The sequence below is a fragment of the Fulmarus glacialis genome, unplaced genomic scaffold (assembly GCF_000690835.1).
Source record: "Fulmarus glacialis isolate BGI_N327 unplaced genomic scaffold, ASM69083v1 scaffold4259, whole genome shotgun sequence".
In the NCBI taxonomy this organism is placed as follows: Eukaryota; Metazoa; Chordata; class Aves; order Procellariiformes; family Procellariidae; genus Fulmarus; species Fulmarus glacialis.
Window position 1 is genome coordinate 131,985 of NW_009231247.1, and position 17,991 is coordinate 149,975.

General features: G+C 35.7%; 1 protein-coding gene across 1 annotated transcript in view; it reads right to left on the bottom strand.

The window, feature by feature from the left end:
* AHI1 (Abelson helper integration site 1) overlaps positions 1–16,871 on the bottom strand; it is a 94,615-nt gene extending 77,744 nt beyond the window's left edge. Inside the window, 8 exon segments of the mRNA XM_009584485.1 lie at positions 1,880–2,065; positions 3,528–3,623; positions 5,213–5,405; positions 6,162–6,375; positions 7,435–7,592; positions 8,157–8,767; positions 15,755–15,876; positions 16,746–16,871. Coding sequence (XP_009582780.1) covers positions 1,880–2,065; positions 3,528–3,623; positions 5,213–5,405; positions 6,162–6,375; positions 7,435–7,592; positions 8,157–8,767; positions 15,755–15,876; positions 16,746–16,755 — 1,590 coding nt within the window. The 5' untranslated portion in view covers positions 16,756–16,871.
* Positions 16,872–17,991: the final 1,120 nt, after the last annotated feature.

Genomic DNA, 17,991 nt, shown 5'->3' on the forward strand with positions numbered 1-17,991 from the left:
CAAAGTTGTGTCAGTCAGATGGTATCAAAGATTTTTCAAATAATTGATACTTTCCTACTTTTATTAACTACCCAGGTCAGTGAAAATTAGTAATACTCTACTACCTGGTGAAGGTGTTGTATAAAAAAAAGCATTTCAGCATGTAAACAGTTCCAGTGACATTAACCTACCCCCTTCAAACCAAAATACTGCCTTGGCAACAAAATCCATTCATGACACCAAAAGATATTAGCAGCATTGTGTATTGAACAAACTATGTTCAAGTGTTGCAAAGAAAAAAAGGAGGATCGACAACATTTGTGATTTTAATCATAGGTAAAGCATATACACTTTCCAAACTTCTATAAATACACTTACTGAACCTTACCTACAAGTTACACCAAGCTTGAACACACAGGAAGCCTTAATGCTGTGAGGCAGCCTAGCAGCCCCACAGCTGAGGGGCACAGAGGCCATTAAGCAGCAGCTGCAGTTCTGATCAGTTCCACTAAGACAAGGCTCTTCAGAAACACATCTGAATATCAGGCAAAATTACTGTTTTCTTCCAGGCTGACAGTAGCTAGGTATCCACTTCAGGGTGAATAACTGTCTAGGTTTTTGTGGCTAAAAAGGGAAGTTGGACACCTACTATGCAAGTAGAAGCCAATTTAGGAGCTTAAATCAGTTGTCCACACATAAATGTCTACTTCCATGCAAGACGCCCTGTTTTATCTGAGATATCTACTTTTACATCTACCAGCCTATGCAGGAGGTATGGGAGATCTGGGCCCTTCTGGAGAAGCAGGAGACTAGGCAGGATCTGTAACAGATCTTAAATGGAAGCAGAAATCTATGCATAGAAAACTGTATCATGCCACGGCTCTTATCTGGAGCTCAATCCCAGCCTTGGCAAATCTGGTATTTATCAGAACAAGAATGAAATAATATCAGTAGCCAATGGATCCAAGTCAAGCATAGCTCAGAAAGCCTATGCAAATTCATCACATCACTTGAGCTTCACAGAGGACTGTAAAGTAGGGACAGTTGTAAACCAGTGACAGCACTTAAACATACCAGGAAAACATTCAGACCACGGGGAAGACAGGTTCAGAACACTTCCAGACAGATGAAGCACAGCTGCTCAAGCAAAGCACACACAATTCCTAACCACCTCAGCAGCTGACTGAGAAAGAGATCTGCAGATGTCATTCCAGTATACAGATTAGAAAGATGTCCCAAAAACATACAAACTAATCCCACAGATTAGCTTGGTTTTAGACCACATCTCACCAGCCTTCCACAGATCACCCTTGATCGTATGAACAGTGAGCAGAAGAAAGACTTATGATAACTGTAAATACATATGGAAAATTATGTAATAGAACAATATTGTACTCGCATTGTGGAACAATAAATGCTGTATTTATCTTGAATGCAGATCTCAGCACATACCAATATAAGCCTGTCTTTAAAGGAGTTTTCATTTGAGAAAAAAATATGACTCATTATAGCTTGAGGGTGCAGGGAATCAGAGTTAAGTGACTTACATCTTCTCTCACTTATAGAATTTATACATCTACATGAGTCCAGTGACTTAAAATGTCATTTCTCCTAATGAGAAGGAATATCAATCTTCAGGAAAGTACTCTGACTGTCAATGGCAAAATATGCAAAGTTGCAGATGGGAAAGTATGCCTATTTTTCAAAGATAGCTATGAAGGGCTGAGTTTGGAACACGTATCTTAAGATGCGAAGTTACTAGCTATTTTATATACTGCATGTAAGTACAGCTTTTATATACATGCATACAAACACACACACTCACAAGCTCTAGTTACCAGTTCCTACAGAAAAGTCTATATATTTGTAAATATATGTATAAATTATATATTTAACTTACATGATCTGGCAGTTTTATGCCTCTTACGGTTACATATAAAGTTGATGGGTAACGATTTCTAGGACATTTTGCCCACCAGTCATAAACCTCAACAACATTCGAATGTGACTTGGTCCTTGGAGGTGGGTAATATAATTGCAGACGGAGTTTTCCATCAATGTTTCGAACTCCATTTGCACCTACAAGCTGGAAAGGTGATTAAAAAGAGGAAAAAATGTGTTATGCTAACATAAAAGTAATAATAGTCATTGATTTTTCTAGTGTCTTAAACAACTACAGTATAAACTCTTAAATCCACTTCCCGTTGGGGAAATACACTACCCCTAAAAGTGGTAATGAAGTAAGCATGTATTAAACACCCCCAGGATCAAATCACTAAGATTAAAGCTTAGATGGCAGCCTAGTTGTGAAACATGCTTCATATGCACAACAGTAATATCCTGTATGTGGGAAGACCTCTGCAGTACCACTTTTTTTTTTTTTTTTTAAATTACTACTTGCTGGAATCACCCAAATCTCAAAGGACTGTCAATCCACAAAGAGCCTCGTCCAAATCTACCCCCTTTGAACGCTGCAGCAAAGGGCATTGGTAAGGCTTTGACTGAAAGCAGAAGACACAGCAAAGCAGTAACCTTTCCAACTTCAGAGGAAATAGAGTTCTGTCGATTGAACTAAAGAACAAGTGTACCTACTGCCATCAACACTGACCACTGTTTATCAGGACACTTCTACTTTGACCGATACAGATGAAAGGATAATGCAGACAGATGCAGTAGGAATGAAGAACAGGCCACAGTTTTATTTGTATTTATGAGCTTTGTTCAGGAGTAGGCTGTACTGAATCCCTGGATGCATAGTTCCCACCAGCTATACACCCAGACACGGGATACCAGACCTCTTGATTCCTCAAGATTCATCTTGAGCAGCGCTGAGAAGAGACTCTGTATGGAATGATATGGAGGTCCCTCTCCCTTCCCCTGAACTTGCAGCCCATTATTTTCTCCTGTATTTCTCATGTTGTGGACTGCTCAAGATCTACCATCCACAGGGGTAGGTGTAAATGAACCATCCTCAGGCAAATTAAAGCTTGTCAGCTCTCAAAAGCCAAATTGGGACATTCAAGTCTCTCCTAAAAGGGTAAAAAAGCACATGATGTGCTGGCTAAACTACCTGTATCTCATTGCTGCAGCATTTTAAACTCTGCAACTAAAAATGAAAGGCATCTTATAATTAGGCTAGGGAGCCTTTTCAAAGACTGGCCAACTGAAAATGCCACTAGAATACAGAATAGCTGAGGTACAGAAATTAGTGGATTTGTCACTTTCTTTGCAGAGACAATCTCATGAACACACAGAAAACCCTCAAAGAAAACCTCCTTCTGTACTTTATGAACAAAAAAAATTCTTACACATTCTATTCTTTCTTGAAAAATACATATTCTTTACTGTCAAGCTTGTTACTGTGAATTTTATGGGGCGAAGGAAGAGGGAAAGGAGAGAACAGCCAAGCAAGCAAGGATTTGTTTTTCTATCTCTGTTGCCTGGAAATACTAAAAAAAAGTCTTCCCACTTAGTACGGTTAGTGTCTTTGAGATAACTGAGGAAAAAGATTTATAAATTTTGTTTCTTCATTTAAATATTTACAATACCTTTAGAAATGCCCAACAAATTTTTCGGAAACCACGTTCCTGAATTTGTACATCAGAGCTGGCTCTCACTTCATCCATACTTAGAAAATCAAGGATCTGAAAGTATTGGTAGGGATATAAATATATTTCTAATGAATATGTACTTCACAGTAAGTAAAATATACTGCTGAAAATGTGCTAGATGCGATTCACTAAATTAAGCAGATTTCAATTTTAAGCAATTACAAAAACAGTACTTCTTCCACACCAGTACGCAATTAGATATAACAGATCCTTATGCGTTTACCTGACAACTATTTATGACCTGCTTTAAAAAAGAACGTAAGTCTGGTCTTAAAAAACTATTCCTGCTTCCCTTCTGTCCCAATAAAAGAGGAAAACGTTCATGTGTAATTTTCATAAATCCTATATAGTTCAGAAATCATATAGATCACAGATCTGACAGCCAAAACCAGCTGTATGTTAACCTAGCTGGAAAACGGCAGTCAAAAAGTTAGTTTTCCTAGCTTTATCATTTATGTCATAGAATCAATCATAAAATGGTTTGGGTTGGAAGGGACCTTCAAAGATCATCTAGTCCAACCCCCCTGCCACGGGCAGGGACATCTTTCACTACCTCATGTTGCTTAAAGCCCTGTCCAACCTGACTTTGAACACTTCCAATGATGACCATGAGATTCTTCATTTTTCTGATCAGTGACCGGAATCTTCTCATATTTAGCCACTCCTGGAGGTTTATCTGCTATATAAAAAAACTTGGAATCATGCTTTCTTTGAATTGATATTTCATAAACCAGGCTGAAGTCAAACAGCATGCTTTCAGTGTAGTCATATTTTTGGTCCCAACATTAACATGATTTCCATGAAGAATCTTTACATACAAATGTAATTACTTTTGTATTATGCAACTAAGGTCTCTTAATTCTATAAATGTGTTCATTTATGAGTATCACAGAACATAAAGAAACATATGGTGATACTGTATATACAACCTATTTGAAATATAAAAAAACAAGGAATGAAAAAAATATTTATTGTATTAGGTTCCCATTTTCAGGTTAATACTACAGAATCTCTCCTTACAAATATTGAAATACTTAAGCTCAAAATCATGTTGAATATATACCTCACAATTTTTCCTTTAAACATAACTGTATTGGAGGACAAATTAACAATTACTTTGTGAAGAATGGGAGAGGAGAAGTAGATGTCTAAAATGTTAACAGAAAACAACGCAATAGCTTGCTCATTGGTACAAAGGAAAAGAGGTGTTGCTACAAGCAGGCAAACTCCATCTTTCAGTTTCCGGTACTTAAGCTCCTTTTCAGATTTCAGGAATGTGAAAAAGGAAAAAGTGATATCCTTTATACGTGGTGCTATCCCTTCTGATCTGGAAGATCTTACCAGCCTTTCCCAGAAGTTTGACAGTAGATTTAATAAGAAAGCTTTGTCCTCCTTACTACTATTAAAACAGGGGTTTTTTTTGCTATTAAAAAAATGTTTATTAGTATTAGCAATCACAAATACCACTTTTTGGTATCTCCACTTAATTCCGTATCTTAAGGCTATGCTATTAACCCAATGTAACTGAAAAAACCCACCTGAATCAGTCAAATATATACTGTTGAAGAAACAAACAGAAAATCATAATGTGCATAAATTTGATGTAAAATATTTAACCTTACCTCAAAAAACAGGATTACCCGAGGGCTTTCTTCAGTATTTTGAATAAAATAACTAAAACGCTCATTAAATATGACTTGCTCCTCCCACTCTGGAACTGTCGATTTAGACTGTCTGAAGTCATATGGTTGTGTCATAATAGGAAGAATGTGCTCGATTTGTTCTTGTTCATAATAAGATGAAACTTTTCTCTTGCTGTTTGAAAATTTCCAAACAGTTACAATTGTTATAGCGCCTTAAAAAAACAACTCAAACAATACAGTATTTTCAATTAATGAAAGCAAAGAAACATACAAGATTCCATTTGTTTGATTTTAGAAAAAAAATTTCTAAAACCACACAAAATTTAAGACAATTTGCAATGTATATAGAAATGCTACAGGCTGAAGTTCAAAATCCTAACAATCACATTACTGTTACCAAATTTATGCATAATGATCATGGTAGAATCTACTGCTCAAGTACTGTTAAAATTTGGTCTTCAGGAAAATTATGCATAATGACAGTGGAAACAAGTATCTGAAGTGATTAGAAATACGAAGAACTAAACTTCATTTCAGGATTCTAAAAATTATTTTGTAAAAAAGAAAAGGCAGACACTGTTTATGCTACAAGAATTTTGCTTACTTATTCTAATCTTGCCTTCTACATGTTTTTGAGATTTAGGAAATCTTCTCTCTGGAGAGAATATAGAATGAACTGTGCTGTAAATATGGGGACCTTGAGAGCAATATAGCAGTGCAGAGCATTTAAAAGTGCCAAAAAGAAAAGAAAAATACCACCCTAATTTACTGTAGGCATATATATGCATTATCATAAATGTAGAAACGAATGAATGACCTCACAAGCTTAAAATTCAGCATTATTTTCATTTTCATATTTAATTTTCTAGGGAAGAATCTATGTATTTATAGTAATCATTGATAATAGAAACAGTTTATTAAAAGTCACCTGTGATCCTTCTTGACATATAAGCCACTTCTCTGATCAACAACATGGATTTTAACCATGGGATGAGATACCAGGAGATCAGTTTTAAGTCGATCAGATCGATGGATATAAACTCCCAACACAAGATCATCATCAAAACCAAATTTAGATTGAGTTGAAATTTCTGAATTCTTCATTTCCTCATCATTGTCTGCAGCAACTTCTGTGTTTTCTTCTAGAAATAGGAACAAAGTAAATAGAGGTTACTATGTTCCACTAGTGACAGTTTAAAGGAGTAAAAATGCTCTGTATTGTCTTAGCAATAAATAGTAAAGTAATAATATTTAACTTGTTTTTTATGTAATAACTTAAAATAAAATTATCAAATCTGCAGCATTTTAAACATGTATGAACACACACATGAATATATATTAATTAATATAATCTATTCTATTAACAAACATTTTTATTTAAAATCAGAGATCTTCCTCTTGATTGACATAGGTTCTTCTGTGCCACAATGACTTAAAACCCATACAGTTCAATATCCTGCTCTGGACTACAGCCTATAGTAGGGTTTTTTGTTTGGTTGGTTGGGGTTTTTTTTAAGGAAAACATAAAAAACAAGATAAGCAGGAACTGATGTTTTCTCCACGTGCATTTTCCCTGAATTTACCAAACATTGTTTTCAGAACTTCCTCATTTATAAGTTACAATGAGACCACCATACTTAATAGATATTAAAAGAGCTACTCCTCATCAATTTCTGTAATCTCCATTTTTTAAACTAATTTGTTATTTTGGCCTCCACAACATTTCAGGAAATGAATTCTCCAATTTGACTATGTGTTGCACGAAAAAGTATTCCTTATGTTGGAATTGAGCATCAGGTTAAAACGGTGGTGATACACCAAGCATAAAGTTAATAAAAACGATAAAGTAACAAAAAGACAATTAGAATATGCATCTAAGTAATACACTGTAAAGGTGGTGTATATTACATTATGCTAAAAAAACCCACTTTTTAACTATTCATCAATTTCAAAACTATTTACAGGAAATGTTTTCTCAAGATTTTAGATTGATACATCAAATTAGCTTCCTTACAAATTAGGTTCAGAATTGGAAGAACAAAAATACAATTAAGTAATTAAAGAAACATAAGTAACTTCAACAGCTCAATCACTTCTGTGTTACTACTACGGACAAATATTTCTGTAGCAGCACAAAAATAAAAAAAAAGAAAAAAGACTTGGATAAAGCAGCACACCATTCTAACATTTTGTTGGCAGACCTTTTCTGGTTTTCTTTTTAACCTTCTTTGCTTTAGGTTTCTGTTTTTCCATGCTTTCCTCCAGTTTCTGATCTTCTGATGTAAATAGTCTTTCCAATGACTGATTTTCATTGCCATCTTCTGCTGGATGATGCTGTAGCTCAGAAAGGGACATTGCACTGCAATGTAATGGATTACTGTTAGCAATTGCATTCTACTACATATATGGATAAAATTGCTCACTACCATTATTAATCCACTTGAAATTTCCTCTTTAGTTCTGCAACTCATCATCTGTGTATCTTGAAAATGCAACACACACCCCCAACATTAGTGTCTTGCCTTTTTCATTTCTCTCCCCCCTTCATTTCCCCCTAATTTCCAGATAATTGCAGAACCATTCATGTGAATAGAGCTCAGCTAATACTATTCTGCTGGATCAGGGCCATCACTCATCACTAAAAAAACATGCACAAAATTATCTTTAGTTAAGAGTGAGTTCCACAGAAAATAAACATCAGATAGTAATGGAGGATTTTTTTTTTTTTAAGTGAAACAGAACCTGTGAATTAAATATTAATCTTGACAGCATTTTGAAAAAGTATTTGGTGATATTTTTTCATAACAGAATCATCCAGTTCATCACTTAGAAGATATGTACAGTTTATCAGAAAGCTTCTGCCTATCTTAAAACAAAACGAAACATTTCGCTTAAGATTCACAGACACACGGTATAATGGTACCTTGTTTCAGCTTCACTTAAAACTGCTATTTCTTTCTTCTTTTTCTTCTTTTTGCCCACTTCATTGTTCAATACAACTTCATGGTTTTGAACACTGGAGGTAAATTCAGACATCTGTTCTTTAAGTTTCATTCTTATTTTCTTTTTAATTGCATTTGCCTCATCCTCAGCCACATGCAGCTGATAGGCTCGAATTAGCTCTTCTTCCTCTTCCAATTCAGTTATATTTCTTACTTCACTCAAGGAATTTTTAATCCTTCTGTCACCTTCTTGATGAGGTACATCTGTTTGTGATTTACTTTTTGTTTTCTTCTTTGGAAAATCATTAATCTTTTTCTCAAAACTCTCCAATTTAGCTTCATATAAATTTTCCTCCTCATTAAATTGTTCTTGTAACAGTGATTTCTTTTTCTTCTTGTTAAACTTTGGTTGCTTGTTCTCCTCTCCACTAACAATATCATTGTTTATTTTCTCTGCAATTGAGGCTTTCTCTCTCAGTTTATTTTTTGTAAATCGGGGACTCTCTTCTTCAGGATTATATGTGTTGTTTACAATTGCTTCATCATTCACACTTTCCTTAGCTAGATCAATATTACTTCTAAAGGTGTCAAGCTATAAATGAAAAGAACATAAACCATACTTGTACTAAAAATTATAAAGATAAACATAGTACTTTATGTTATTTCTTTAGCAACATTACACAAAGTAAAATAAAATCAAAGATCTAGCTATTTTCTTGTTTAAAATTAACAAGTGACAGATTGAAAGACAACAAAAAATTCATACTGAAAAAAAAAATCTTGTGTTTGGGCTTCATCCTCAATTTTGTTTCACTATGTTTTTAAATTACTTTTATGTATATCCAGTAAAAAAAGAAATCAACAACTCTATTCCATAAACAGATGCCAATGCTTTAGACTATGGAAGACTTGAAGATTACACACAGCATGAAATCAAGTATTTTCATCCATTTTAAATGCAAGTTAGAGACAGGCTTCAGGTTCAGTTGTTTGTAGTCTCTTTTACTGAAAGTTGCTTGGCAAAGTTGAACAATGAAATTATATTAAAAAGTGCCAAAACTGAAAAACAGATTTCCAATAAGACTTTTTTTAAAAAAAAAAGTATAAAGTTGAAAAAAAACCCCACATTATTCTTAGTAGAATGAGAAAGAGTTGATCTAAAGACCAGTCTAGTAAAAACAGCTAAGATAAATTTCAGCTAATGCATTTGTCTGTGCACTCCTTCGGCCAATTTTTGGTGTTTTTTAGAAAACACACTGTAAACTTTCCTCCCTCCTTCAGGTTTCTATTCCTGGTTACTAAAAGTTATAATGCCCCATCCCTGGAAACATTCAAGGTCAGGTTGGACAGGGCTCTGAGCAACCTGATCTATTTGAAGATGTCCCTGCTCATTGCAGGAGGGTTGGACTAGATGACCTTTAAAGGTCCCTTCCAACACTAACTATTCTATGATAACTCCAAACAACGCAGCAAGTAACCAAGGCCTAATTCTGTAAGGAGCTCAATACACAGATCTCTGTTCCTTGATGGAACTTCTGTAAAGGCACTGAGGTGCTTTTACTCTGTTGTATTGCATAAAACTCTCTGGAGTCTCCACATGAAACATTAGAAAGGACTTTAAAACACAAAGAAAGCAAATTAAAAAAAATGTTGGAGAAAATATAAGTATCTGCATACAATCTTTTCTTTGCCAAGACCATCTTCCTCCCTCAATAAACACAGACATCTTCCCCTTCTAGCTGGGATGCTTCTCCCAGTTACAGAATCATGTTTGCCTCAAACATTTTTAAAAGGGGACAATATGTGTAATAAGTTATCACCAAAATGTACAAGCTTATAAGAAGGAAAAACAGAGAACGACGTTGCAACAGCGATCATGCTTTGGAGGATGGATTCTGACTTAAAAATGCCCACCTGCGAGAATAATATTCCATGACTAGAAAGAAGAAAACACTCATAGTGCAAGTCATCTGCCTCCATATTGCATGCCCTCAATTATGTGAGCCTGCAAACCTTCATCACTATGTTGTTTTATGCACATCTGACATTGAAAGAGAGAACATGGAGAGTAAGGAAAATATTGTAAGTATTCAAGAAGGAGAAGGGAGGAAAAAGACAGGAAAGTTTGAAGTACATGAGTAAAAGCACAAAGAGAAAAAAATCAATGAAGTTTATCATTTGTACAGGAAAACTGTCAAATAAAAGCAGTGTGACAAGAAAAATACACCAAGTATAACACAGAAATAAAAGCTGATGTCTGAAACTGGAAACAAAGCTTAAAAATGCACTAACTAGACTTACTAATGCTACATATTAAACAACACTGTCCTAATAAAGTATGAGTTAAAAAAGAAAGCATCTAGAATTTCATGCAAGTGTGCTTATCTAATACATCAGAAAAATCTAAAGCCATTCATACATCTTTTCAGTAGGTATCTTTATTTTTAGCACGCTGTGTCTAAAAATAGTTTAAATTATCTCAATATCAAACCATGAAAAAACCTGTCTTTCTACCTTCATCTTTTACTTAAATAGACCAGTAACATCCTCTTTACTCATAAGTCAATGAATTAAGACGATGTGGAAGATTTCATATAAATAACTTGAAATACAGACTAGAGTAAGGGAAATTTAAAAAAAAAAAAAAAAGCAACCAGCTTTATATAAACTAAAAAAACAAAATAATGCCTTCTAATAGATTGTCCACATCCTTACCTGCATTTCTACGAATAGCTTTAACTACAGAGTATAAGGAATGAAGGTTAAAACACACTGGCAATTAAGACCCAACAGTGACCAATAGCTAAGGTCATGCTGATTTTTGCCTTTCATAGAACATTAATCCATTAAGCCCAAGAAGTAGAATCCTGTGAGAAATCCTAAACAAAAAGCCCTCATCTTTGACCTGTTCAAGAGTTTCTAAAATAACTCTGATATTCAAGAATCATTTCCTTAAAGAAACCTAGCTGTTGCAAAAACTTGCTCGAAATATTTGCTAGGACTCGTTATTTATTATGCCTACAAACAAAAACATACATCCAGAAATATGTGTCATGAATAGTAGCAGCACACAGTCACTTAATTACAGCAAATTTACTCATCGGAAAAAAAATTACAGAATATCCTCATAATGAAATAAAACACAGTCTCAAACTACTGCAAATTCCAGGAACATTAATAGATACTGCAGACAGCACAAAGCTGCTTCAGCAGTTCAAACACAAATTCCTCAGATACATAGCCTGTATGATCTTAACTCAGGCCACTTTTTCCACATGTTGTAATTAAACAGAGAGGGAAGATGGGAGGGAGTCACAAAACGATAAAGTAAAAGCCAAGAGGTTCATAAAAACCATCAGATTAAGTCTCAGGCAGAGGCAGGGACACCGGTATAGATTCTCTGTCTGAAATGCAGGACTGAGAGAGATCAACTAAGAGCAATTGTCTATATATAAACACACTTGAACTGAGTTAGAAAAAGCAGTTAAGCTGGAAAAGCAGCTCAGAGGATAGGCCTGTCTCTGGAGTAACTCCAGAGAGTTCCTGACCTGAACCTGACCTCCTCAGCTTAAAGCATGGAACAAATGAGAAGGCTTTTTTTCAAAACAGCTCTGCGGCCACATTACGACAGCAAGGCAGAGGAAGCACTCTTCCCTGGGAACAGACCAACTTGCACTACTGGCCTGATAGGAGCGAGAGGTGGGCGCCAGCCAAGATGCATGGAGGTGGGCTAACACACCAGGCTCAATGAGCCAACTCCAGGTCATGTCACTTGCCATTCGTGTTCCAGAGCTGACAGCAGGGACAATGCCTAATAATCTTACTCCATTTTAAAAAGGCTTCTCGAAATGCCTGATGATCTTGCTCCGTTTTGAAAAGGCTTCTCAAATATATGTGAGTGGAACCTGGAAACACATCAAGTGATTTTGCCCAGGCTATCTGGAAACTCAGATAACCAGATTTACAGAGGTACCTGAACTTCTTCCCATAACACAGGCACACCTTGAAAAATTAGGAACGGACATTGCCAGCCCACTGAAGGGCTGATATGTTCTGGTTGTAAAAGACCATTTACTTACAACTGAATTGGTAATGAATGTATTTGTGATGCTGGCTAGTTGGCTGGGCTGTTTAAGAAAATTTTAATGCATTAGGGAAACAATTTTACTGCTATTGCTCATATAAGACTACAAAATGTAGACGCTCAAAGCTAGAACTTTAATTTACAGATAGGATGGGCTTGGAGAAGTTCCATCAGATTTTAACAGAAAGTATTGAGAAAATGTGCAGGTCAAGTCAATTATTAGCAGTTCTCCTATTTTAAATACAAGAAACAAAGGGCTAAAAACCAGTGGAAATCTCAACAACTATATGCTGCCTGTCAGCTTATAGAAAAAAAATGGGCCATGAAATAGACCCTGGGAAAATTCTACAACCTCAAAGCTTCTCAGGTTGTGTTTTACATCTAAGACAGAAGCTAAAGTACTGAATTAGTCAGAAGAAACCTGTAAAACATCCATCTTACCCAAAAGAATACAAGAATTTTCAAGCCTGGAGATAGACTCCTATTACCTGTACCCTCATGGAACCCCAGACTCCAACCTGTCATCCAGGGACTTACGAAGAAAGGGAAGGAGCGGACTCAATGAGGTAGGAAGTAAAAAGCTTCAAATGGATAAATCTGTTGCAGTCCTGCCTTGAATACAAAACCTTAGTTACCAATGCGTGCCCATCCTAATATTGTAAGCTGGTCAGACTACAGTCTAGGGAAGAAATTCTTGCCTCGATAAAGGGATCTTGCTTTTCACCTGGTAGAAAACTTCACTGACATTTTCTGAGTTAAACATCCTCTTTTCTACCATGAAATTTAGATTGAACCAAATAAACTCAATCATTTTCATGCAGACTTTAGACAGATTAATCTATCTGGGCAAAATACTCTGGGCATTGCCTGGTCTGAGGCTTGCCTCATTCTAACAACTTGTAATAGGAGGCGCAACTGGTAAAAAATAAATATGGTGACTGTTAGCCCTGGAAGGGATACTAGCAAGTTCCCTTTCTGACTGTGTACCAATTGCTTGTTTTTTCAGCCATGCCTTCAGGCCTCATACCCATTGCACCTCTGGCTTCTGAACAACAAAGCAGACCTTTCACTGGCCGCAGCTGATGTCTATCTCCATCTCCATTACAACCCCCTCATTCCTATCAGTTGTGACTTCAAACTCATCCTACCCTACTGATATCAGCTTTTCCTCTTCCAGGCAGGCTGCTTCCCTTCTCTCCAGGCAGGCTCTCCAGGCAATGGGCACACAGAGCAGAGCAGGCAGACGGGCAGGCAATCTCCTTACCCTCACTTCTGTTGTTCAAAATCACAGAAACCTCCTGCAGCTCCAGAACTCAGGTTTCAAGGAAACAGTGGACTATGATGGAAAAGGTTTTATTAATCTAAGAAAGGCTAGGTTCAGTAAAGACAAAATAAAGAAGCAGACTGGAACATTTCCAGTGGAAATATGCTCTCAACCATGACCTGTTTCTGATCAAACCTGGGAGACCATTTATGGCAAGTGCATGACACAAAGACAACCATCACTGATAAATTTTACATTATTTCAAAACATGTGAAACTCTATACAGTTAAATTATATAAAGTGAAGAAAATGAGAAGAAAACCAGCCAACCCCCTCCATCTACCTCCTCTTCCCCTCCCACACACATTTATTTCTTACAAAGAAATGACTGGTTATTTGCTGAAGCTTTTGCAGAAATTTCTACTTGAATGCAACCAGCATGGAAAATACCAACCTGAGCTCTTGCAACTTTGCCACACTTTAAGGAAATATTCAAAATTGTCAGTATTAGGTTTCAATACACTTTCTCCTCAAGTTCTTAGGTTTTTAGTGCTTTGATTGGTAAAAATCTATGGCTTCAACAAAACCATAAAGTTAGGCTTCCACACTGATCCTAAAAACGCTTCTTAATTTGTGCGTATACTGTTAACTTTTGATTCAGTTCACTGTGATTTTGTTTCTAGGTAGCGCCAAAACACTAGTGTTTTACATCAGAGATTTCTGGAATGGAAACAAGTTTTTAAACCAAAGTAAGCTTAAAATATTTATGAGTAATATGTAGTTGCATATGAACATACAATTACGTGCTCAAAAATACTTATATCATACTTATAAAGTACAGATTTAAGAACTCATGTTTCATCAAAAAAGTAAACCTAACCAAGGAAGAATTTAGTGTTGTCTTTACACATATGCCAGCAAAAAAAGGAAAAAAACCACTCTCTAACTCTTCTATACTGTATTTTAGACATGACTTTGATTCTTTATATAGACTTCTGACTAAATACCATATACTTCAAGGAATGCAAAATAAAAAAATCCACACAAACATAAATTTCAAATTGTCAATCTAAAGACAAAATTATGTTTCAGCTTAACAATATGAAGTTTAATATAACTATTGCAAATAGACTTACATATAATAAATACATGTAACATTCTGATACTATATAAAATACCACTCCTTTGTCTTAAATGAGTGTTAAAGAATGAACATTCACTTCCAGCATCTGGTATGGATGCAATTGTAAGAAAAAAGACTGCAAATATAAAACCTAACAGCAGGAAAATAAAAAGCTAGAACATTTGTCTTTTAAGCAAATTGCTTTCTTTTGAAATTCCAAACACTGTAAGTCAATAATCAGTATATATAGGACTCATATTAAACATTTATTCTTCTGTTCAGGAAAAAAGCTACAATATGAACCATAACTCAGAGGAATCTCTGAGGCTCTTTCAATGAGAGATATGCCACAAACAAAAATGTCATCTAACCATAAGGTCAGGGTGATAGAATCATTCCTAATCTGCAAGTCACAAGCTAACGCCAAAATCTTTACAACAAATCTTTATACATTTGTACTACCTAAGTAGACATGTAAACACGGGACTAATCAGATACAAAGCTCAGCACATGCAGAAATATGCTGATTACTGAGATAAAATTGAAAAAAAAAAGTTTCAAATGTTGTTTAATATTGTTTGTAAATTCTTATTCTTACACCAGTAATTTTTAAGAAATGGAATAAAATTAATTATCTCTAATACTATTATAAATTCTCATTAGTTCTCAATTCACAGATGTATTACACAGATGTACCTGTATTACACAGATGTAGTACTCTCAAAACTAAATACTTTTACACCAATAATTCTACTAGCCCATCACTCAAACTCCCACTAACGTCACTACTGAATTTGAAAATCTTAAAACTTTTCTGAAAAATGTGAATGGAAAAAAAGTACTGGCAGACTTTAAATGAGTGCATGCCTGCATGCCTTGCTTTTTACCAGTATTTTATTCTATGTAATTTTGGCGTACCTCCAAATTACAAGGATGCATTGCTGGTACACAAACAACAAATAAAAGCCACATCAAAACCAAAGGATATGTGCAGAAATATACTTTATACTTTACTTTTTTAAAATGCTTACATCTCCTTTCTACAATACATTTTCCTGATCTTTTTTCCATTAAGGAAGAGAAACAAACAAAGCGTGTTCAAACTCACCACAATGTTCTCTTGAGAGCAAAACTTCTTCTTCTTTGATTTCTTTGTGTCTGTTAGGCCAGCATGACGTCTGAAGATTTCCTCAAACCGGACCTTGGTTTTTGCCTTTGCCTCACTTTCAACTGCAAAAAGAAATCTAGAGTATGATTCACTAGCTCAATAATCGCCATTGCTAAAAAAGCATGTAATCATGCTTTAAAATTGCAAAGAACAAGAATTATTTTATCAGGGAAAGTTTACCAAGAAATTCGCTTGGTATTCAGTTAAGAATTTCCACTGACAACGTAAACCACACAAGGATAACTCAGCAACATTGTACAAACACACCAGGCTATTACTTGCTGCTGAAGTCGGCACTGTCTACTCTGTTTCCTGAAGAAAGCACATTTTGAAGAGCGCACACATCAGGATCAGCACAAAACTTGGGCTAGCCAAAGCAGAGGACAGATTGTTGCCCTTGCTGCGTATGAACAGTAGCACACCCATAACAGACGTGACACACTGTCTCCAGGAGAAACAGCAGCTCTGGGTTCTTACTGAGTCTGGAACCCAGAAGAGCACCACCCTGAGACAGATATGTAAGAGGCAGGAGCATGCACGGATCTGAAATCAGCTGGAGCTGGGAGCCCCTGCCTTTCTGTGAATCATGATACTCCTATCAGCAGCATTTCAACCCTTGAAGCAGTAGGTGTTCTAGCCCCCGTGAGGTAGTGCTTAATTTGTAGCTAAAGAATTAAAAATGCAATCTGGCACACGACTGAAAAAGGCTGTTGAATCTTCAGCTACGGCATATTTACCATTGTAATTACAATTTTTACAAAAGCCCCCAAATTTAAATAAAAAAATAAAAAAAACCAACACTTTGAAAATCAGCTATAAACATGGACTCAAAATGGAGCCAATGCAGCATTAAAAATTTATAGACAGAAGACATTTGCATCTAGTTCTGACTATAAAACATGTACTGAAATCAAACACAAAGTGTTCTTACCTGCTGGCATTTTCAGTCCTCAGTTAGAAGTGGCACAACACACCAGCTGCTTCTTCCTCAGAATTCACCATTCTATTTAAAGTAATTAACAACTTTCATTAACATAACTGGTCCATAGACTTTAAGCTAACAATTGAATGCATGCTAATTAATACCAAGGATGAGTACAGGTCTTTTAGGGAAATATTTATTTCTAGACTATTTGTCTAAATTATTAGAAGTTCTCTGCCCTCAAATCTCAGTTCAGGATTCTCAGCATCTGACACTTGTTATTTGAGAGTAAATAAAAACCAACACTACAGCAGTTTAATTAGCTATGTATTTCTGGGCAACAGCCAAATACTTCAGTACTGCAGTCCTCCAGTCTTTTAAAAAAACTTACATTTTATTTAAATAATAATGACCCATGAAGCTATTTATATTGAAGCCTTTCTAATCAGGTTCTAATCTAATCAGGTTCCTATCCTGACAGCATCATCAAGGAAGTCACACCAGAGCCAGCTGATAGCTTTCAATGCAAAGATTAATATCTGCCAGCAAATCTAACTTCATTACAAATCTCTAAATATTTATGTTTACATAAAGCATTTGTATTTTACATAAAGCAGACAAGCAATTACATGAAACTCAGTTCTCTAAAGAAAAAATGTTAGGCCCTCCTGGTTGTGGAGAAAAGCCTACAAATGCAATCCAAACAAAGCTTGAAGGCAAATAAAAATATTACACAGCTTTATCTTTTCATCAAGAAAATTCAGAATGTTTTACAAAAAACTTTAATACAAAAAGCTGTTTTGTAAACAGTGGAACTAATGAAACCTAGCTTTCTATGAACGTGTTATGTTCCCCTTAGCCTTCCACGCAATGAACTATCATATCTATCTCCCCGATAGCCCATCAGGCAATATCTCCAAGTTCGCCCTAGGTAACATCTTCTGTTAGACACCACTAGCTCACATCCACTGGACACCCAGACTACATCTCTCTCAATAAATTAAGACGTAGCATTAAATACTGCCACGCTATATGGTTGCATTATCCTCGGCACCATTTTGGTCCAAACCACCTAACACTCACCCAAGCAATTCCTGGGTACAGTTTACTAGTTAGTATGGATTATTATTAATAGGCAGTTTGCATGCAGCCACTCTGATTTGGGGCTAAGAGATTTTAATAGTATTAAAGTGGGCCAAACATACCACTCGGCCTCAACACTAAAAATCATTCCTGGGCACACATATCTTGCCAG